This window comes from Eubalaena glacialis, chromosome 3 (genome assembly GCF_028564815.1).
Source record: "Eubalaena glacialis isolate mEubGla1 chromosome 3, mEubGla1.1.hap2.+ XY, whole genome shotgun sequence".
Classification (NCBI taxonomy): Eukaryota; Metazoa; Chordata; class Mammalia; order Artiodactyla; family Balaenidae; genus Eubalaena; species Eubalaena glacialis.
Window position 1 is genome coordinate 91,349,855 of NC_083718.1, and position 24,220 is coordinate 91,374,074.

At 41.0% G+C, this 24,220-nt stretch overlaps 1 protein-coding gene and 1 long non-coding RNA gene across 2 annotated transcripts in view; both read left to right on the top strand.

Moving 5' to 3' along the window:
- The window catches only part of LOC133088260 (uncharacterized), a 56,785-nt gene extending 52,376 nt beyond the window's left edge, over positions 1 to 4,409 (top strand). The window contains exons 3-4 of the long non-coding RNA XR_009700505.1: positions 3,831 to 3,877; positions 4,351 to 4,409. This is a non-coding gene — a long non-coding RNA (uncharacterized LOC133088260). The remainder of the gene's footprint in view (positions 1 to 3,830; positions 3,878 to 4,350) is intronic.
- Positions 4,410 to 4,900: 491 nt separating this feature from the next.
- On the top strand, positions 4,901 to 24,220 carry VTCN1 (V-set domain containing T cell activation inhibitor 1). The gene is given in 4 exon segments (XM_061183857.1): positions 4,901 to 4,907; positions 15,413 to 15,760; positions 18,640 to 18,918; positions 23,932 to 24,220. Coding segments are annotated over 4 exon segments (756 nt in total). The 3' UTR covers positions 24,054 to 24,220.

Genomic DNA, 24,220 nt, shown 5'->3' on the forward strand with positions numbered 1-24,220 from the left:
TTGGGTAGTATGGATGTGTTTGCAGACTCCCAGGCTGCAAGGCTGGTCCCTCCCCTGAAAGGCAGAGCTCTGCAGCCACTGAAATCACCTTCTCCCGGCCCAGATCACTAAAGTGTGATGCTTGGGTCCTGACCCCATGCAGTACAGCAGAAACAACCACTTTTCTTTTTGGTTCTGCCTTGGAGAGAGACTGTATTGCAGCATGAATTAGCTAAATATATTTCTGAACAAAGCCTTTCTCTTTACTTTCTTTGAAATTTGGTCACGAAACTGCACTTTGATTCTCCCTATTTCTCTCAGATTTAAATACTTCCTACCTCCCTAGAATTCCTGTGAGAACTTGTTCCTCTCTTTACTGAAGCCCTCACCACATTATGTCTTATTACAGTGGTGTGTATGTGTGTCTGTGTGTGCATATGTATGTTTGTGTATGTTTTATTTGTGTGTGTGTGTGTGTTTTACCTCAGTTACACTATAAGTTCCTTGAGGGCAGGCACTTTGTTTACGTCATCTCTATACTTTCTCCATATTGCCCAGAACAATGTCTTTCACATAGTAAGTACTTAATAAATGTTTATTAAGTGAGCAAATCCTCCAAAGGCATTGACTTTCATCTGGGCTCTTTTGTCAGGAGGGTCTAACAAATGTGCACTGTGAATTCCAGTGCAGTGGTTAGAAGACATAGCTTTGCATTAAAAATTTCCTGGAGCGTAGTTATTGGAAATTATTCTGGGGAAGTAAAAACCAAAAAGCAATGTAAGAACACCTTATGTGAAATATTTTATTCATCTTTTTGAAAAATTAATAAGCAGCAGACAAGAATTATTTCATTTGGCTGCTCTGATAGTTCCTGCTTCTCTTTCCAAGGCTCTGGAGGTTGAGTGGTTTCCCAAGGGAATACCAGCTCAGAACAAACCTCAAGGTGATTTCTGCTTAGATAGGGAACTTGCTGACAGACGGCAGGGTTCTGCTTCACAGCGAGCGAAGCATGTGGGCCTGGGGGTAAGGAAGACGGGCTCAGCTGCTTTGACTGAAACCTAAAACCTCCACTGTCCCCTTCCTGTTGGTCAGTATCCAGGTGTCTGTTCAGTGTCTCTGCTGTCCAACCCTCTCCTTAGAGAGGGTAGGTCTGCAGCAGGGAGATCTGTGATGGTTCAGTGTGACTGGAGTGCAGGACCCCGGGGGCAGTGTGGGGACAGGCAAGGCTGGAGAGAGAAGGCAAGGCCCCCTTTGGAAGGCCATGCTGGCTACATCAAAAAGCGGATTTTTATCATGAGGGAAATGGAAAGGCACTTGAAGTTTTAAGCAGAGGAATATTATGATTAGTTTTGTAGTCATTCTTACCAATAGCTCAGTAGCTAACCAACGGGTAACAGGTGGTCCTCACAACCATTTCCATCAGCACCACCAAGAAAATATATACTTCGTTAGAAACATGTGCTTGTTATATAACCATAGCAGAAAAACAAGAATGATAACAGCTAATATTATTAAAGCTTCCTATATGCCAGACACCGTTCTAGGTGATCTTTTAAAATGTGTTTAACTCAATCGTCACAAGAAGGAATGGAAATTTGAGGTCACACAATTAGTAAGTAGTGGTGCTGGGACTTGAACCTATTCAGGCTGGATCCAGAAGCCATGCTTGTGATTACAGCATTATACTGCCTCAGTGATCACCCTCGGCCCCGCTTTCATCTAGGTTATCTCCCCTAAGCCACACTCATACAGAAATTCTGAGGTCACCACTGATTCTGGCAGTGTGAAGAATGGGTTGGAGAGGTCTAGACTAGAAGCAGGGCTGTCAGGAGAGTGTTGCAGTGATGCCGGTGAGACATGATGGTGACCAGGAGCAGTGGAAATAGAAATGGAGGAATATGAGAGAAATTAAGGAGAACAGGATCTGGTACTTCAAGCAAATGAGAAAATGCACACTGAATGCTTAGCACCAAGCCTAGTACATGCTTTTTTTGATATATCAAACTACTATGATATTTTCATTATCACCAGTTGGGTTATTCTCCAGATTTAAGTCCTAGCTCTTAATAATAAGCTTGCAGCAAAAAGCCACAAGTAAATTTTTTATAGTAAAAAGTAACATATGAATAGCCCTTTATGGAATATGCAACAATCATTGTCAGTTTTGTTCTTAAGACAACTCATTTGTATTGGTTTGCTAGGGCTGCTGTAACAAAGTACCACAAACTGGGTAACAACAGAAAAAAATATCGTCTCACTATTTTGGAGACTAGCAGTCCAGGTGTCAGCAGGGTTAGTTCCTTCTGAGGGCTGTGAGGGAGAATCTGTTCCAGGCCTCTCCCCTAGCTTCTAGTAGTTTGCTGGCAATCTTTGGTGTTCCTTGGCTTATAGATCTCTGCTTTCATCTTCATATGGTGCTTTCCCTGCGAGCACAAATTTCCCCTTCTTATAAGGGCACCAGTCATGTTGAATTAGGGTTCCACCCTACTCCAGTATGACTTCATCTTAACTAATCACATCTACAATGACTATTTCCAAATAAAGTCACATTCTGAGGTTATGGGGCTTAGGACTTCAAAATACAAATTTGGAGGCGGACACACATCAACCTGTAACACTTATAGAAGGTAGAGCAGGAATTACTCTTATTCCCATTTTAAGGATAAACGGAGTCTCAGAGAGATGAAGTAATTCACCCAAGGTGAGTGAATTCCTGGGTTACAAAAGCAAGTCTGCTGTCCAGCTCAGTAGTCAAAGATAGCCAGATAGTATAATACCTCTTGCTGTGAGTTTGTCCACCTGTTCTCACACACTTGGACCAGTAAGATCTGAGGCCACACCTGGGTGTGTAAAGAGAGGGGAAGTGGTCAAATGCAGCCTCTTCTTGGAATCAACTGCAGATACCCTATTATTAACAGCTTCATTTTGCTTATTCAGTTGCTGCCCCTATGGCTGTACCTCATGAGGGTTTATCCTCCAGGGTAACTGTTTACTCAAATTGTTTCTTGTAAGTCTGTTGTTTCTCTCTGGTGGGCCCATCCCTGAGCTGAGGAGAGCTGGGTACAGCGAGCCTATTCGGGGCAGCAAGTAAAATGCCCCGTGCTTCCCTTTTCTCTCTATAGCAACATTCTTCACCTCTCTGTGCCTTTCTTTTGTCGTGCCTATTGCGTAACATCAGCGTGGGTGTGGGGAGGGTGTGAGTTGCCAGCAATGAACGTGTGGCCGAGGACACCTGCCTGATGACTTATGCACCAGAGCAGGCAGCACTGGGCAAGCTTCCCAGGAACTGCTTTGCCCCCACGCCAGCTCTGACCTGCACCTTCTGTTCTGCCTGAGTCACTCGCACCAGCTAAAGCCGGTATCCCCTCATGGGCCCCTCTGGGCAGAGAGGAGGGGCAGACCGCTTGTGAGCCCTCACCCCTGGGAGGCAGCGTAGGAAGTAGTCAGGTGCAGATTCTGGAGACAGATTCTAATCCCAGCCCTACCACTTACCAACCGTGTGAATGTACGAAAGATGCCTGACCTCCCTGTGTCATTCCTCATCTGTAAAATGGACATAAGAAATTTGTTTATCTCAGAAGGTTATCACACGGATAAATGACATAATCCATAAATGGTGCCTAAGACAACATGTCTGCTATGTAATTCTAGCACTCAGTAAATGTAAGCAATACGTCCTTATTTGTTTATTTCCCAAATGTCATTTGTTAATCTGCTCATGGAAAACTGGCGAGATACATATCAAGAAGTTAGTGGTTGTTATGTCTGGATGGTGGAGTTACAGGTGACTTTATTGTCTTATTTTTGCTTATTTGTATTTTCTAAACTTTCTGTCTTATTTTTTTAATAAGAGGAAACAAACTCCTGTCGAGGATCTACAGGGAGAAGTAGACTAGAGGTGAGTGGGTACAAAGTGAAGACATGACCGCTGTCCTTAGGAGTTTAAAGTCTATGGAAGGAGACAAAATAGATAGGTTAATGATGTAAGAGGGATGGGCAGTAATGCTCAGGGTGGGCTGGGGATGGAACCAGTCCCCCCTCAAGTGGCACCTGGCATTACAGAAATGCCATCAGGTTTTCCCCAGCAGTCTTTGTGTATGGTCTTCACTGACCTGGAAATAGGAAAGATGACACACATAGCCAGATAAAAGAGCCACTCCTTTAATCTATCCCAGCACCCCAGGGGGACAGGGAAGGGATCGCTGAGATTCCTTTCTAAGGTACCTATTTCTAGGAGAGAGCTTATGTTGAAGAAAAAGTTGAGACTCTTTATGTAACACCTCTTACAAATGACAGGTATGAGCCCAGGTTGCAAAGCAGCACGTCAAATGGAATGAAGAAGTAATTTCCTGTTTTTCTCTCTCTCCACAGCATTATTAGCATCATCATTATTCTGGCTGGAGCAATTGCACTTATCATCGGTTTTGGTATTTCAGGTATGTGATTTATTGCATTATCATTGATCCATTCACCCCTTGTCACTAAGTCCCTAATCATTCAGTGTGGTAGAATGGCAAGAGCACAGATCTTGGACCAAGAAAACTTCAGAGTAGAGAACTGGTTCTTCTACTTATTGACTGTGTTCTCTGCACTTTATTCATTTAACTCCCTGGACCTCAGTTTCCTCATGTATGGTGTGGAGGAAATAATGTCTACATCACCAGGTAGAGAGAATCAAATGGAATGTCTATCAGAGTGTTCTGTCTACCAGGTAGTGCTGAAGATATCGCTCTGGGATCATAGGTAAAGTGCTGTGGCTGAGCCATTCTATCAATGGCTGGCCTGAGTAGATGATTCCTTTGCAGTGAAGCTTCAGCTGAAGTGTTAAAGAGTATCAAGTCTTTGTACACAGGGTTCTTAAGGAGAATCCTTATCCTGGTCATAACTGCCGTTCCATGTAGGAAACAGATGCCATTGCAGCATGGATGGTGAGTTTCTGAATGCAGCTAACTGATGTCAACTGCAGGAATAGTCTTCTCTTCTGTGGACACCATGTCTCAGAAGCATCTATTATGGATGCCAGATTAATTAAGACATTGAATGAGTTAGACCAGCAGCTGTCCTCTCTGAAGCAAGTCGTTTGCTTCATTTCCCTTAAAGTGCCTGACTCAGGACAACACATTTATTTTAACTTAGTCTGTGGCCAAAGCTGTTACTTCATAACTTTAGTTTTTATAGTTCCAGCTGTCTTTTCTCTGTGTCACTCTCCTCCAGTGTGTGAGCTGCCACTAAATAGTAATCACAAGACCTAAATGAAGAAAACTTGTTGTAGATATGTTTGCCTAGAAAAGACATAAGCATCCGTCTCCATTTTCTTTTATCAACAAAAATGTATATTTTGTCTTTCATCCATTTTTCTATTGGGTTATCTTTTTCTTTTTGATATGTGGGAACTCTATATATTCTGGGTGCAATTTGGTTATGTGTATTGCAAAATCTCCTCTACTCTGTGGCTTGCTTTTTCACTCTCTTAATGATGGCTTTCAATGAGCAAAGTTCCTAATTTTAACATAGTCCAATTTATCAATCTCTTCCTTTATACCAGGAGTTTTTTGTAACCAGTTTGTTTAAGAAGTCTGCCTATCCCAAGGTCATAAACACTTTCTTCTAGGTTATCTTGTAGAAGCTTTAATGTTTAACCTCTCACATTTATATCTACAACTATCTAGAATAATTTTGTGCATGGGCAAAGATAGTGGCAAGATAGGTCAAAATACTATCCTTCCCCCAATTCTCACTTGTGCCGTTTTTGTCATAAATCAAGTATCCAAATGCGTATGGATCTGTTTCTGAGCTCACTAGCCTGTTTCATTCTAATATTCTTTTATAATTTGTTTTCTCTTTATTTCATCTCTTCCTATTCCTCATCTTGGGCGCTCTCTCTCTCATATCTTTTTTTTTTTTCTCTCATATCTTAAAATAGGTTTACAAGGTGTTAATTAGCTTTATAGTAGTTTTGAAGGAACCAGGTTTTGGTTTTCTTTTTACTTTCTCTGATTTTCTTATTTAATTAATTTTGGCTTTTATCTTTATTAATGTCCCTCTTTCCATTTTGTTTTGCTGTCTTTTCTTTCTTTTTTTAAAATATTTATTTATTTATTTATTTATTTAGGCTGTGCTGGGTCTTAGCTGCGGCACTCGGGATCCATGTTTAGTTGCGGCATGCAGGATCTTTAGTTGCAGTATGCGGACTTCTTAGTTGCGGCATGCATATGGGATCTAGTTCCCTGACCAGGGATCGAACCTGGGTCCCCTGCATTGGGAGCACGGAATCTTACCCACTGGACCACCAGCGAAGTCCCTTAATTCTTTTTTTTTTTTTAAGTGATGATCCATTTAAATTCTTTTTTATTTAAAAAATTTTTTTTATTGAAGTATAGTTGATTTACAATGTTGTACTAATTTCTGCTATATAGCAAAGTGATTCCGTTATACACATATATACATTCTTTTTTTTTAATATTCTTTTCCATTATGGTTTAAACCAGGAGACTGGACAGAGTTCCCTGTGCTGTACAGTAGGACCTAGTTGTTGCTGTCTTTTAATTCTTTTTCTAATATCTTAAAATAAGCACGTCACAAAACAGTATGTCCAGAAAGCCAATAAACAGCCCTTAGTAGATACTGCCATTTAGTTTTCCAAAGGGATTTACCAAGTCCCTCTTCACAGGAGGTGTATGAGAGACCCAGGGCTCCACGTCCTCCCTGACACTGGATCTTGTGGGACACTGTTGTGATTTTACCTTCTAAATATTTCCTGGTGACTGAGAGACTGGGTGCATTTTCACATGAGAAGCATAATGCTGAGTGACAGAGCCAGACACAAGACAGTACATTCTGTATAAAAACCAGGCAAATGAACCTCTGCTGTTAGAAGGCAGAATAATGATTATTATCCTGGGAAGAGTGAGAGAGCAGCCATTAGGAGGGGGCGTGAGGGGACTTCTGGGGGATAGTAAAGTTCTAGTTCTCAGTGTGGGTGGTGGCTACATGGGGAGAATTTGTGATAATTCTTCAAACTGCACAATTACGTGTACATTTTATGTATGTATGTTATACTTCTATATCTTCTATAATATATATTATATATATGGAAACAAAATATTGACTAGTAAAGCAAATATTTTGGACTTTTAAAGATATCAATACATACATTTTGGTACCTTCCTCACTAATCCTTAACTCCTCTTCTTTAGTTGTAACTTACCCTATTCTTGATCTTATTTGCCACCTTGAATTAAAACCCTAGTGTTCGTCCTTCACTCTAAACCTTGGGGCCTAACCCTTTGGTTTGGAGGCCTAGAGCTAAATGGCTTGGCATCAGAGCCCTTACCGAGTTATCTTTTGCCTGTTAGTCTCTTTGACCATCCTAGCAAGAATTTTCACACTGTCACAGCTTCCCTGTGACAGTCAACATTTTGCTACTTACACCTTTTCCTGTGGCATAGCTACAGCGACCTCAGGTACTGAGCTCAGTTCCTTGAATACAGAGGGTACTCCTTAAGTGCTTTTTGAATAGACCAGTGGATGGAGGCATGGAGGGGTGAATACATAGATAAAAGTCACAGTTCACTCAGTTCAGCAAGGTACCACCAATAAATGAAAGGTTTTCTGCCTTCTTTCTGTTTCATAAGGTAAAAAGCTGGTTATTTTGGATTAAGTGGGCTGTTTATTACTTTAACACTGTGTAGTTGGATTTTTCTAAATTGCCTCTATTGAAAGGACCATAACCCTTACCCGAGAGCATTATATTATCACACTTTAAGTAAATTAGATAAAATGTTAGCTGGATGAATACACAAGACAGTGAAATTAAGCAAATAGCATGAGGCAGATGATGATGATGGTGATGGTGATATCTTTTGCATCCTTTTTGTGTTCACCTCACTGTGCTAAATAAGTTTGCATATATTATCTGATTTACCACTCACAACAAATAGGAGATAAATATTACTATGTCCTGATTAGAAAATTGCCTGAAGTTGCACACAGCAAGCAAGCAGGCGCAGTTGTGTTTCAAGCCCTGGAAATTTGCTTCCAGAACCCACACTCCTACCCATCACTCCATACCAGTGATAACATTCATGCTGAGCTGTGGCAGAGAAGGGTGTTTTCTGGTATGCCTTGCAGGCAATATTCCTGAGACCACAGATTTTAAAGATGTAAAGATATTCCTAAATACAGAAAAGAATCTATTTCTTTGTAACTCTCCTGAGGCTGTGTATGTCACCTTCTCATAGCCATTCCACTCCTTACAAGCTCTAAATATGGACCCCATAAAACATAAAATGCATTTGAGGTGGGTTGTTTGGAAGAGAGGCTGAGCAGCTCCCATTAGGCTGGTTTTAGGGCAGCCTTCGTGGATGACCCTTTGAGAAGGAGGGAGATGCAGTGGAAAGGTCCCTGACTATACTTTGCCAGTCCCTGTGCTACCATTCACCCACTGGGTGACTTTGAACAGCTCTGTATAGTAGAAGCATTTAGGGATCAGAGTTGTTCTAATCTCAGGTCTAACATTAACTGTGTGTTCCTTGGGATATAACTTAACTTTCCAGAACTTCACTGGTAAAATAAAGTCGTTGTGGGAATTACATGAGAAAGTGTTTATGAAGTGCCAGACACATATGTGTGTAATAAATGGCTGCTATTATTGTTTTCATTGATACCATCAGTGCCATTAATAATAATTTGCTGTTATTAATGCATTCACATAGCACCTCCTAAAACTTGTACTATTTTCTGGCCACACCCGGAAGCACCTCTGAAGTTAGGGAAGCCAGAGCAGGAAGCCACATGACACTGCCTCCTAATTATGCTCCATCTTTGGTCACTGGATAAAACAATCAGGCATGTGCTTATGGCACCAAAACAGGAGCACGGAAGTTGTTTGGAAAGAAATTGATACATATTTTGTTATTGTAGTCATCTGAGAAAATAGACAGATGTTGGCCTTTCTTACACTTGTTTTATGGTTTTTAATTGTTTTTTATTTTTACATGAGGTGGGGATACTGTTTTAGTGGATAGGCTCTCTGTATATCTCAGTCTGGCCCTGGATATCAGCAAAATGTGGTGGAAAGAGTATAGGCTTAGGACAAACTCAGACAAGACTGAGTTTGATACTGGCTCCACTACTTGCTAGATACGGGGCTTTAGGCAAGTCATTTAATCCCCCAGAGCCTCTTTATCCTATTCATAAAATGGGTAGAACGGTAATTCCTACCTCTCAAGGTTGTTATCTGACTTAAAATGAGTCACTATAAGCATTTAGTAAAGTGTTTATTTCCTCCCGGCTCTTAAAGCCCTTTTACCCTCAACAAACCACACAAGAGCCCCTGGTGGTTAAGAGGTCTAGAGAGTCATATTAGGCCAGACTGTGGTTCCTAGAACATAGCTCCTTGAGCCAATATTTGTTTGCAAAATTGAAAACAGATTTCTTTTTGAGAGAAGCAATATTTATATACTGTTGCTTGCAGATTAAATCTCAAGTGTTTATTTCCTCCCGATTGCTCTGATCTGCAATCTTTCCAAATGATTCTAATTAATAATGGTTATCAATATCATTGATTTAAGGTTTAACGTGCGGCAAGTCAGGTACTATGTTAAGCTCTTTACCTGTATTGTATCACTTAGTCCTTTCAGGGGCCCTCTGAGGAAGCTACTATTATTAGCATCCCCATTTTACAGATGAAAACAATTATGGAATAGAGAAGTTAGAAAACTTGCCCAAGGTCCCATATCCAGTGAGTGGCAGAGCTGGGTCTTGAACACAGACAGCCTGATACCTGTTCTCAAACGCCAATGCTCTGTTGCTGCTTCCCTACATCATTCCTTTATCTAGCCTGGCCCAGCATCCTTTCTGCTGTCTTCTCACAAGAGCAACTGTTATCCCCAACCCTGCCCTCTTCTCTGGCAAGAGTGGCACCCACAGGTGCCACCACAGGTTCCACAGGTGCAGGCTTAAGCCTATGTGCTTCCACCTTTAACCCATGTGCTATGGTGCCCATCTGCACAGCTGGGTTGCAGCAGAAGCTGAGGATGCTCTCTATGCTACTGAAATCTACAGAACTTGTCTTACTGAGTCATTTCAAAGGAAAGTTCATTTCCCAGGTTTCATCCAGTGGTGTTGGGCAACCCAGCATTGTAATTTCCATAAAGAATCCTTGCCTTGTGTTACCTATAACCCCACTTCCCAAGAGATTCCTGCTCCTACTGCAGAGGGCAATTGAATAGTGCCCACTCGTGTGAGAACAAAATGGCTCCAATTCCGGCTTGCTCCCGCCCTTCGGCAGCTCCTCTTTTCCCACGCAGACCAGAGCTGTGATAGTAATTAGCCCTCATGAGCTAGAGAATTCATTTTCAGTAAGTGGCTGGGGCTTCTAACTTTAAAGAGGTTTGATGGAATCTTACAGACCAATGGAATTCTTGAAACCCGTGCCTGTTTAACAAAATTCTATATCAGTAGATAGCTGCCTCTAACCATCTCTTAAAGCCCTTTTACCCTCAACAAACCACACAAGAGCCCCTGGTGGTTAAGAGGTCTGGAGAGTCATATTAGGCCAGACTGTGGTTCCTAGAACATAGCTCCTTGAGCCAATATTTGTTTGCAAAATTAAGAACAGATTTCTTTTTGAGAGAAGCAATATTTATATACTGTTGCTTGCAAATTAAATCCCATTTTATCACTTGTAACCATCGTTTATTCACCTAACAAATAAGTATTTATTGATTGCTTTCTGGGTGCAAAGCAATGGCCAGATCCTCATGGTTTCTTAAATTCTCACTGGCTTTTATTCCTCCTCCTGATTTGCTACAACGAGGGGATCTGCCACATCTTTAATGCAACCTTAAATGAGCTAGAGCCTGCGGTGAGTCCCTGGGGCACTCCACAGCTGCCTACTTTTAATCACTAAGTTTTCTAAGAGATATTTCAACAAATTCTCCACCTGTGGGCTCAAGGCCAACACATTAAAATTAATTCGGTAACATAATTACTCAACTAAGATATGTCATTACCATCTCATTCTCTCCATAAACTGTGCTAATCATGTATTTTTCTCTATTCAATTCAACTTTCATGGAACTTTATAAACTACAATCAAATTTACCCTTGCTCTAACAGAGTTACGCTTGCTCTATGATTTTATTGAGAATCACGGTGTATTTTCATTGCTTTCTTTTTCACTGACTCACATTTCCCCCAAATTTAGATGGGATAATCTAGCCAAATGTTCCTTACTCCTACAATCATTTTGGATAGAATCATTATCTCAAACAGTGCTTTGATTTCTACTGATTTTCATTCTTTCATTCATTCATTTATTCATTCACTCAACAAATATTATTTTTCTCTGTAGAAACACAGCACTAGGCACTTGTCCTAGTTTGCTCAGGCTGCCATAACAAAATACCATACACTGGGTAGCTTAAACAATAGAAATTTATTTTCTCACAATTCTAGCGGTTGAGAAGTCCCACTGCCACCCCCCACCCCAGGCTCCAGATGGCGCCATCTCTAAGGCTTCCATTAGAGGCCCTCCAGCCTGTTGAAATAGAGGCCCTTGGCCTGCTGAAGCATAGAGCTGAATAGCTCCATGGTCCGGTTCTGTAAGATCTACGAAGTCTGACAGCTTTCTTTCATTTTGTCTCATTTTTCTATTCCCTTTAGTTTTTCCGTACCAAGCTGGCAGTATATAATCCTCTCTCTATTCCTGGCTTCTGTTGAGGTGGCTGTTAAGATCCTCACGAGTCATACCTATGATCTCCTTATTAAATGGTTGCTCACCCTGAGTGCTGTCTTCAGAACAGTCTTCTCATGTTTTGCAATATGGATAGGCTGAGAACTTGCCAAATCTTCAAGTTGTGGTTCCTTTTTGCTTAACAATTCCTTCTCCAATTCATCTCTCTCCTTTCTCATATTTTAGTATAAGCAGTCAGGAGTGACCAAGCCTCTCTTTCAACACTTTGCTTAGACATCTCCTCAGCTAAATATCCAACTTTATCACTCACAAGTTTTACCTTCCACAAAACACTAGAACACAATTCAGCCAAGTTCTTACGCCGTTTTCTAACAAGGATTGTTTCCCTCCAGTTTCCAATAACATATTCCTTATTTTCCATCTGAGATCTCACCAGAATCGCCCTTAACATGCACATTTCTAGCACGCACCTCAAAACTCTTCCAGCCTCTACCCATTACCCAGTTCCAAAACTTCCTCCACATGCTTAGGTACTTATTACAGCAGTACCCCACTTCTTGGTACCAGAATTTATATGTCAGGTTCTCCAGAGAAACAGAACCAATAGGGTGGAGGTATAGGGAGAAAGGGAGTGAGAGGCAGAGAGAGAGGGAGATTTAGAAAGAATTGACTCACATGATGATGGACTCTGAGAAGTCCTAAGATCTGCAGGCAGCAAGCTGGAGACCCAGACAGTTTAGTTCCAGTCTGAGCCCAAAGGCTTGAGAACCAGGAGAGCCAATGGCATAGTTCCGGCCCAAAAGCTGGCAGGCTCAAGATCCAAAGAGAGACAATGTTTCAGTTCAAGTCTGAAGGCAGGGAAAGACTTGTGTCCCAGCTCAAAGGCAGCACGAGTGCCCTCTTGCTCAGCCTTTTTGTTCTATTTAGGTCTTTGATTGGATGAGGCCCACCCACATTAAGGAGGGTGATCTGCTTTACTGATTCAAATATTAATCTCCTTCAGAGACACACCCAGAACGTCTGACCAAATGTGTCTGGGCACTCTGTGGCCCAGTCAAGCTGACACATAAAATTAACCATCAAAGCCTTATGGGGGGCGGGGGGGCTTCCCTGGTGGCGCAGTGGTTGAGAGTCTGCCTGCTGATGCAGGGGACACGGGTTTGAGCCCTGGTCTGGGAGGATCCCACATGCCGCGGAGCGACTAGGCCCGTGAGCCACAACTACCGAGCCTGCGCGTCTGGAGCCTGTGCTCCGCAACAAGAGAGGCCGCGACAGTGAGAGGCCCGCGCACCGCGATGAAGAGTGGCCCCCGCTTGCCGCAACTAGAGAAATCCCTCGCACAGAAACGAAGACCCAACACAGCCAAAAATAAATAAATTAATTAATTAAAAAAAAAGTGTTACAGGACTTACAAATATGATTAAGACATTTTTTTCCCTTGAAAAGCTTACAAATTAGTGCCAGAGACAGACTAGAGACAAGGTAGAGGGAGACAGATGCTATAATAAAGGCAAAGAAACGTGTTGAGGAAGAGGAAAGAGACAATCTTTTAATTTCGGTTTGGCATATCAAAAGGGGGTTTCATGCGAGTCCTGCCATCTGAATAGCCTTGAATATCAGTAGAATTTGGATAACTGGTGATAAAGGAGAGGAGGGAACTATAAATTGTAGGTGCGCAATGCACAGTGTGTGAAGATGCATAGTATAATTATAACCAGTACTAGCCTGCAACGTCTTGGATATCAATCTGTCAAGTAAAAACAATTAAAAAGCAAATTAAATCTTGAAAGCAGTGTTCAATAAAATGCCAAGGCAGGGGATGGGGTGTGTCGCATTCATATTACACAGCTAAACTTCATACTACCTTCTTTCATAACTTTTCTCCCAAATCTCCCACATGAATGGCCAAGCATGGCAGCTACTCCAAAGCCTCTCTTCCCCTCTACTCTACAACCTCCAAAACATCCTCCCAACACAGCCTATGCACAGGTTTTTGTTTCCTCTGCCTTGTTTTTACTGGTACTTTTTCTTCCATCAGTAACTCTTTGTTCTTTATAATATAAATTCATCTAGCTTGCTTCTCCAGTTCTGTCCCTCATCCACTACCTTCATCTACTTTATAAGAGCCTAGGAGTTAATAAGACAATTCCAACCCCTTATGGGCTGGAAGACGCAAGATGCCAAAGATATCCCCTATGTTCATAATGTTTACCTCTTACATTTGAAAAATAGCAAGTGTGCTTTGCTTATGTATTTTTTCATTGAAAGCAGCAAATCAATAAATCACTTGATATGCAAAGACTACAGTATAGACTTTGAAAGGATGTAGTGGGAAGTCTGCATTTCCTATGTGCCATGCAATATTTAACTTTGAAGGCCATGCTGTTAGTCTGAAGTTTATTCCACAGCCCTTGGGAGCAGTGGAAGATTAGTGATTAGGAAACTGACATGTTCGGATTGTACTTTAAGGTCTACCTGTAAGATTAATGCATGTAAAATGGGTTAGATGGAGGCAAAGATGAGAGGCAGGAATACCAATAAGGAAGCTGAGAAGTCCAGTTGAGAAGTGCTCAGCATCCATCATGTTGGACTTTCTTGGCTATAAGAAAGAGAGGTTTGTGCAGACCATTATAAGGTGTTTGTTTAAAGGATACCCAGACAGTGGGACAGGAACTAGACCGGAAAACCCTCAGGATCTAAGGCAGCTCTTGGGATGGGGGACTCTCTTCACCTTTTCCTCTCATGGTCTCTCCCCCACACTTCCTTGGGTCTGTTCCACTCTCTTCTTGGGCTCAAAGACCCATCCTCTCCTTACCTTCACATCCAAACCACAGAAGGAGGCTCTCGAGAATATTCAGTTAATTAAAGCACCCCTGTAGGCATCCCCCGTCAGCAGCCTCCAGTACAGAGGGAAGAGCTGGTCAATCCTTTACAGACTGAGTGGGCTGTCAGCTGGGCAAGTGGGGAAGAGGCAGTGGATGTGGCTGTCACCATAATTAATACTTGTACTTGTTATATGTTCGGAGAGAAGGGTGTGACTTCTATCTTAGGCCAAAAATCAATTTAATTAAGTATCATTCTTCATTACGCCATAGCTAGCACTCTGACCTTGACCAAATCACTTCTATTCTCTATGCCTTCGTTTCTTCATCATTCAAGTGGAGATAAAAGTAACAACACTTTAGAATTTAGCATTCTTCAGAATTATTAGCCATATTTAGTTAACGTGAGGTTTCACGTCTGTGCCACTTCTGGTTAACTAAGAATAACAATACCTTATATGTGTAATTACAGTTTGCAAATCAAGTTCACATCCATTTGATTTGATCCTCACAAGAGCTCTTTACGTAGGTAGGACAGATATCATTACCTCCATTTTTCTGAGATACAGAGATGTAGTCAAGGTCATGTAGCTCTTAAGTGACAAAACCAGGATCTGAATTCCCATCTTCAAAACCCAAGTCCAATACGTTCTCCTCTTATTTGGTCTCAAGGTTTCAGTTTCTTGGTCTCAAAAAGTGTAGCATTTTTATCTGCTAGTGGCAGATCTGCTGTAGGTATCAAAACTATTGTCTTAATACTCTTTCTATTCTTATGTCTTTTTTCATGCCTCTCCTGTTTTGTATATTTCTAATTTATTACAGAAGTCCCTGTTTGGCTTTTTAGTAATGAAGGATTTGGCTGTAGATGTTCCAAAGCTTCCCTTGGCATTGACCCTTGTTTCCTGAATTGTAGGGAGACACTCCATCACAGTCACTACTCTCACCTCAGCTGGGAACATTGGGGAGGATGGAATCCTGAGCTGCACTTTTGAACCTGACATCAAACTTTCTGATATCGTGATACAGTGGCTGAAGGAAGGTGTTATGGGCTTGGTCCATGAGTTCAAAGAAGGCAAAGATGACCTGTCGGACCAGGATGAAATGTTCAGAGGTCGGACAGCAGTGTTTGCTGATCAAGTAATAGTTGGCAATGCCTCTCTGAGGCTGAAAAATATGCAACTCACAGATGCTGGCACCTATAAATGTTACATCATCACTTCTAAAGGCAAGGGGAATGCTAACCTCGAGTATAAAACTGGAGGTAAGTTACTTTTGAAGAGAGGGAAAGAAGGTGCCAGAAGATATTTGAGACTAGAGAATGTGAATTGCTGATGAAATGTCATATTATGCTCATGAGTGACTAATATCAGACAAAGACCATCCAAATTCTGCTAGCAGCCATCCTTGCTGTCCAAGACCCACACCAACTCTGGAAGTCACCCACTATAATATTAGGTCTTAAAATCTTTTGTTCAGGACGCTAGCCTCTTCTGAATTTTCTCATATATTCCCTGAAATATTTTGCCAGAATATGTTTTCTCCATCAGTAGCTCTCTGTTCTTTCCCTCTGGTCTTGCTAGTGAGAGAAGACTATAATCTGGTCTGAGACTTTTCTGTGCTAAGTAGGCCCTAGCCCAAGTCTGAAATCAGTATCTCCAGGGACTCACGACAGTGGAACCCATTATAGCAGAAGTTCAAAGGTAACTGACCAAAACAATATTGGCCTATAAACTCACTAATCCTCCTCCAATGAAATCCATGCTTTCTTACCAACTAAATTTAACATATTTTCTGAATTTATGTACAAGGGACTCAGATATTGGAAGGAGTAAAAAGATGATTAAGAAAACAAAGATAATTGTCCTTCCTTCTGTAGAGCTGAGAGTGTAGAGCTTACAGAGTTGAGGGTCAGGGCAGAGATAAGAAACATATGTAAATAAGAAACATATGTAGATAAGAAACATATCTACAATAATTGGTAAAGTATATCAAATGCTTTAAAAGAAAATATAAATAGAGTGATTTGGGGATTCAGAGGAAGAAAGAGATCATATCCAAATGCATAGGGAGGAAAGGGGCAGGAAGGCCCCCATGGAGAGAATTTGACATTTGGGAGGAGCCTTGAAGGATAGGCAGAAAGTATCCTGAGGTGTCCCAGGCTAAGCTAGCCTGCACAGGTCTTTCTTGGACCCCTCATAATATGTGTATGTAGTGGTTTGAAGCACAGATCTAGTCAGACCTAGGCACATACAGTGGCCTGGGCAAGGCAACCTCACTGAGCCTCAGCTTCTTTATCTTAAAATAGGGATTAATAAAGTCAGGTCAAAGGGACACTGGGGCCAACTGAAAGGGCTTCCAATGGCAAAGCTGGAACCATTTGAGCAACAAAATAAACAATATAATATTAAATTATAACTAAGCATAAAATAAATACACGAGTCCATACTTATATGAGGGAGATGAAACAAATCTTCTTTATAGATGAATTCCAAATAATGTATTTAGATCTCTCCCCCTCCAGGAGGTGGAGCTTAGAACTTCCCCCTCCCCGACCACCGCACTTAGGGTGTGTTAGACTTAGTGAAGTCCAGCTTCCAAAGAAACCTGGCAAACATAGACTCAGCCAGGTGATCAAAGTTAACATCCCCATGATAAATCATGTTAATAGCATGCACTCTCTGATGTGACATGATGAGAAGGGCACTTTTACTTCTATAGTTTTCCTCTCCAAAACCCATAACCTCAGTCTAATCTTGAGAAAGACATCAGACAAATTACAGTAGAGGGGCATTCTACAAAATACCTGGCCAGTGCTCCTCAAAACTGTCAAGATCATGCAAAACATGGAAAGATTGAAAAACTGTCACAGACCAGAGGAATCTAAAAAGACATGACAAATAAATGCAATGTGGTATTCTGGATGGGATCCTGGGATATAAAATGGACATTAGTGGAAAAACTGGTAAAATCCAAATAAAGGCTGGAGTTTAGTTAATAGTAATATACGAATGATAGTTTCTCAGTTTTGACAAATGCATCATGGTTATTTAAGATGTTAATATTAGGGGAAACTGGGTGAGAAGTATACAAGAACTCTCTGTACTATCTTTGCAACCTTTCTGTAAATCTAAAGTTATTCTAAAATTAAAAGCTTATTTTGTTATATGGGCACAATAATAGATATCCCTAGGACTGTTGTGAGGAACAAAAAAAAATAATGTCTGGAATTTGGTCCCTAGCACAGAGCACACTCTCAATAAATGGTGGTTCATTGTCATGTGCACTCAGGTTCCCACATCATCTCCCAGGAGCTTGTGCCCTGTCTGCTCCAAGTATGTGAGTCTTGTCTCTCCTGCTAGGCAGCAGGCTCTTGAAGGGCATGGCAAAGGCTTTCCTTCCACCTCTCACGCCACACTAGCATAGTCCTGGGCAAAGGAAGATGCTAAATAAATTAATAATTTGTATCTTGCCCTTTTGGCATAATAAACATTTTACAGGCCAAAGTCCAGGCCTTAACATTTTCTGTAAGTGTCTCTCTGCCTAGATAGAGGAGGAAGTTAGTCTTAAATTCAAAATGTACTTGCCTCTCCAGTGAGGAGAATTATCTTAAAAGAAAACAAATGCCTGTCTTTATTCATGGATACCAGGGCTGGGCAGTCTCTACCCAAGCAAACTTCAGATCCCCATGATGACAAGGCCTCTGTATGGAATTTCTGTGGGTAGGTGAATGCTGTTTGTTTCGTCCTTCTCCCTCCCCACCCTTTTACCCTCCAGGCAGGAAAATGACATAAAATTCAGGAGGCTTCATAGGTGCCTAGGAAAATAAATACCCAGTTTCCCTAATTGATAATTTTGTGTGATCACTGGAACTCCTCTTACTTGGAGAAATTTATTTGTTGTAACAATTATACCTAGAACTTAGGTCCTTGGAGTTTGTGATATTGTCCAAAGTGTTGTGATGTATAGCAATACTATGAGCAAATCATTTTTTGCATCTACAATACAATGGGTCATACATAGACAGCCCACTGGGAAAGTACGGAGTCACTGCAATGTGTTTTTAAGACCTAGCACTTCAAAGGCTATATTGTCTTATCTGTCTGACCTTGACCCCTGCCCTTTTGACCTTCAACCCTGCAGCCTTCAGCATCCCAGAAGTGAATGTGGACTGTAACGCCACCTCAGAGAGCTTACGATGTGAGGCTCCCTGATGGTTTCCCCAGCCAACAGTGGTCTGGGCATCCCAAGTTGACCAGGGAGCCAACTACTCAGAAGTCTCCGACTCCAGCTTTGAGCTGAACTCTGAGAATGTGACCATGAAGGTTGTATCTGTACTCTACAATGTCACGATCAACAACACATACTCCTGTATGATTGAAAACAACATTGCCAAAGCCACAGGGGATATCAAAGTGACAGGTGGGTTCCTTTACATGTTTGGTATGGGTTTATTGGGGTTATAATCTAGTGTAAACTAAAATCTAATTTCTTTAACAGATATATTATGTACCAGGGCACAGAAAGTTTCACGGAGATCTCGATCACAATTCCAGTTGGGATTGCATTATGTAAGAAGAAAACTAATACAAAACAATATTTATGGCATATAGGTCAAAGGTGGCAATTAGTTTTCATCTTGTGTACCTTCTTACTGCCTGGAGAGCAGTGTTTAGGATTCTGAGGCCCTAACTCAGAAGGATTGGTTTGGTAAAGCAGTGGAGAAGTGATGATTATTTGAAATCTTTGATATATTCAGCTGGTGATCTACATCCCGAGTCCCCCAAAACTGGTTTGGGTCTATCCTGCCTTTGAGAAGACTTTCCATTTGAAGACTAAAGGTCTTAGAGTCTGCCTTAGTCTTTCTTATTCAGTCGTTCCAGGACTTGCTCAAGATCCCACTAATATTGGCACAAGATTAATCTGAAAGCTCCAGATTGAGCTGGCCTCCCAGGCTGAGAAGACCAGGAGCCAGGGAGGCTCAACACCCTAGTCTCCCTGCAGTGCTTTAGTATATTACAAAACCTAGGGTTGAGCTAGTGTCAAGGAAATGCATAGACTGAATTATGAATTTTAAAACCATCCCTGCTGGGGTTAAATTGAATTCAAGCTATAGGGAAAGGAGTATATCAGGAGAACCACTGTCTTATATCAAGCCTAGTACCAAACAGAATACCTTGCACGTTTTAAGTGCCCTTTAAATGTTTGCTGAATTTAACTGAATAAACCATATTTTCATCAGCTATTTTAAAAATAATTTTATTTATTTATTTATTTGGCCGCATTGGGTCTTCATTGCTGGGCGCAGGCTTTTCTCTCTAGTTGCGGTGAGCAGGGGCTACTCTTCGTTGTGGCGCACAGGCTTCTCATTGTGGTGGTTTCTCTTGTTGCGGAGCATGGGCTCTAGGCACACGGGCTTCAGTAGTTGTGGAATGTGGGCTCAGTACTTGTGGCTCGCAGGCTCTAGAGTGCAGGCTCAGTAGTTGTGGCGCACAGGCTTAGTTGCTCCGTGGCATGTGGGATCTTCCTGGACCAGGGATCGAACCTGTGTGCCCTGCACTGGCAGGCGGATTCTTAACCACTGCGCCACCAGGGAAGTCCCTCATCAGCTATTTTTTAATTAAAATTTATATATACAAAAAGGCAACCTACGGAATGGGAGAAAATATTTGTAAATCATATATTTGATAAGTGATTAGTATCCAAAATACATAAAGAACTTCTATAATTCCATAAAAAGTCAAATAACTTGATTAAAAAATGGGCAAAGGACTCGAATAGACATTTCTCCAAAGAAGATATACAAAATGGCCAACAAGTATATGAAAAGATGTTCAACATCCCTAATCATCAGAGAAATGTAAATGGAAACCACAGTATCACCTCATACCAATTAGAATGACTACTAACAACAACAACAACAAAACAGAAAACAAGTGTTGGTGAGGATGAGAAGAAATTGGAATGCTTGTGTATGATGGTGAGACTGTAAAATGGTGCAACCACTATAGAAAACAGTATGGGAGGTTCCTCAAAAAACTTAAAATAGAACTTCCAAATGATCTAGCAGTCCCATTTCTGTGTATTATGTACAAAAAAACTGAAAGCAGTGTCTCAAAGATATATTTGCACACCCATGTTTACAGCAGCATTATTCACAATAACCAAGAGGAGGAAGCAGCCCCAATGTCCACCAACAGATGATTGGATAAACAAAATGTGGTACACATACAATGGAACAGTATTCAGCCTTAAAAAGGAAGGAAATCCTTTCACATGCTACAACATGGATGAATTTTCAGGATATTATGCTATAAGTGAAATAAGCCAGTCACAGAAAGATAAATATTGTTTGATTCTACCATTTGATTCCACTAATAAAGTATCTGAAGTAATCAAATTCATAGAAACAGAAAGTACAATGATGGTTACCAGGAGCTGGGGCCAAGGGGAAAGGATACGGAGTTGTTGTTTAATGGGTATAGAGTTTCAGATTTGCAAAATGAAAAAGTTTTGGAGATTTTTTTCACAAGAATGTGAATATACTTAACATTACTGAACTGTACACTTAAAATGGTTAAGATAGTAAGTTTTATATTACGTTTTTTACCACAATAAAAAAAAGTATCTAATAAAAAATCATATATATGAGAAGGAGAGAGCTCTTCCACTATCCTGTGAAAAAAACTGGTGACTGTACCAATTAGAACACTTATAGTTGCCTATAACAGAAAACAAAACCAACTGAAGCCTAAGCTAAAAGAGGGAATTTATTAGAAGGGTATTAGGATGTCTCAAGAAACCAAGGACAGAAAGTGCAGTGTGGCTTCAGGAACAGCTGGATCCAAGAACTTAAATTCCATTCTTTGTCTCTCATTTCTACTTTATTCTCTTTGCTCTCTAATTTACTCTCTCTTGTTTTAGTCTATAGGGCAGAATATGGTTGCCAAGAGCTCTTTAAAAGTCTCTCTCACTCAAGAGAGTAACTAGACTGAAGCTCAATCCCTCAAGTCTAAGTCTATTGAATACATTCCCAGAACAGCTCAACTTGGGTCAGCTGCCCATACTTAGACCAATGAGGCAGTACCTGAATGGAAGGCCTTCCCAGAAGAGCAGGGGGAAATGAAGCATTAGGCATTTAAAACAATGAGTGTTAACAACAGTATTTCAGTTTAGATCTCAATTAAAAGCTCCAAACTATATAACTAATGTCTTCTAATAGAAACGGCAATAACCGAACAAACCACAGAAATTGGGCACAGCTTTTATTCAGTGAGCAGGTTCTTTTTCCATACATGCTTATTGGATACATCAGAACAAGTGTTCCATGTACCAGTACTAGGACTATATCCAACTTTTAGAAGCATGACATAGCTCAAAATTAAGATAAAATAATATAATACCTTCTTACCATGCACAAAGTAAGTTTTTAAACAACTGAATGAGGCCATGGGGTTCATATCCTGTGTTCTCTAACTATACTGCTAATTTGGGTCATTCATTCAACAAATATCTATTTAGTGCCAAATATATACAAAGTAATTTGTAAGTCCCATGAAATACTGAGATGAATAGCACAGTTGTCTTAAGAAAAGTTAATCAGTGTGGATACGGTACCCACAGGAAAGAGTAGTTAATTATGACTGTAGTGGCTCAATAGATGAGGAAGAGTTCAAGCTGGGTTTTGAAGAAAAAGAATGGTTTTGATAGACTAGGAAGGCATGAAGTCAGAAGCCTATGTCAATGTCCAGGGGAGAAATTATGAGGGCCTTAACTGGGGCAGCGACAATGGGAAGGAAAGGTGGGAGAATCAAAAGTTAATGAAGAAAATAATCTACAGGCCTTGGTGACACAAACGTGAAGGACAAGAGAAGGAACAAGTCAAAAGGGGTCTGATATTGCTATCCAGGTTGCTTAGGAGGTTAGTAATGCTACCAACAACAAAAATGAAAATGTAGGAAAAGCAACATGTCTGGTAAAAAGATGAAGATTTTAGAGCTATTGAGTTGAAAGTGCCCACTATGTACAAAGGTAGAGATGTCCAATGCTTAGCACATGACCCAGCATACAGTAAGTGTGGGGGAGACTGCTTCATCCCTACTCCACATATTTCCTTCCATGGGAAGAGATCCCCACCAATGTAACCCTTCTAGTCTCTCTTCTCCCCTCTTTCACTCTTCCCCAGAGGAAGAGAAATTAATTTACCCGATTAGTGAGTTTATTAGGAGAAGCTGGGTATAAATAGCTCAGCTCCTCATTTTTCCTTTTCTCTCTAGCTAACCAGAAGTATACATTCTACTCTTCTCCTCTAAGCCAACAGTCTTCAGGGGTAGACTCTGCCCTGGTGGGAGGAAGCCTGCCCCAGTCTGGGCTGCAGCCCACTTCCCTGCAGACAAAGCTTAATCCTTTATTATCAGATTTATCAGGAGTAAAGGTGATTTTAGTCTTCCAGTTGCCTCACTTTGTCTCACTCTTTAATTGGTTCAGAACTCAGCTGGGGAGAGGGTGTTCATTGGACTCCTTTGAACTCAAACAACAGGTGCTCAAAAATATTTGCTGAATAATTATATTTTTAACTGACATATAGTAGCAACTGTAAATACAGATGTGGAATTTAGGACAGAATTCGGGCTAAGGAGGTGGATTTGGAAAATGATCAGCTTAATGGAAGTAATGTTTATTAGGCTTGAGTGGGGTTACTGTTATTGTCTTGACAGCTAATACTTACTGAACGCTTACTATGGTGCCAGGTTCTAAGTGCTTTACATGTATTAACTCATTAATCCTCACAAGAATCCTATGAAGTTGACTATTATTATTTTGGCCCTATTTTATAGATAAAGAAACTGTAGCACATATAGAGTAACTTGCCTAAACTTGCCTGAAGTCACACAGCTAGTAAGTATCAGAGCTGAAATGAGCTAAATGACATTGGACTGTCTAGGGAGAAAACAGAGTAAAGAGTAATTTAATTTCTTCACTTCTGCCTTTCTCTACTTCAAAATGAGAACAATACTTTCTCATTACTCTGTAGTGGTGTGATGAAAGCAAATGACACAGAACCTGTAAAGGTCACTGCCTAGAGGGAAAAAAATGTGTCTGACACCAAGGACTGGCCATGGCTGTTGGTTTAGCCTATTCTTTATTTGGTAACCAATAGCAATGTGTTTATTGGAATCGTTTTTCATTTGGCTGAGTGCTCACTGGAGTGGACGAGAGAATGGAACTTCTTTGCAGAAAGGGAAAGCTCTGCTTTTAAGCTAGTTACAGAAAGGTAGAGAATGGGGTACAAAATTGCCCTCAAATTAGGGCACAAGTTATATTAGGAACAACCTGTTCTGTTTTTTTGGGGTATTTTTCTTTGCTAACCAGCCATGTGAAGAAGACATCCAGCTTTCCCTCTATGGCCCTGAACTTTTTTCTCTCCCTTTACAGACTCTGAGATTAAAAGGCGAAGTCACCTCCAGCTGCTGAACTCAAAGGCTTCCCTGTGTGTCTCTTCTGTTGCCATCAGCTGGGTACTCCTGCCTCTCTGCCCTTACCTGATGCTAAAATAATGCACCTTGGCTACACAGAAACATGCAGAGTCACTGGTACGAAAAGTGAGATGAATCACGAATGGTGTGGGGGAGCCACTGTGTGTGTTTGTGTCCCTAACAGGAATCAAGCAGCTCCCAGCACCAGCCTCAGAGAGAAACATTTAATAACGTCAGGGCAGTAGGCA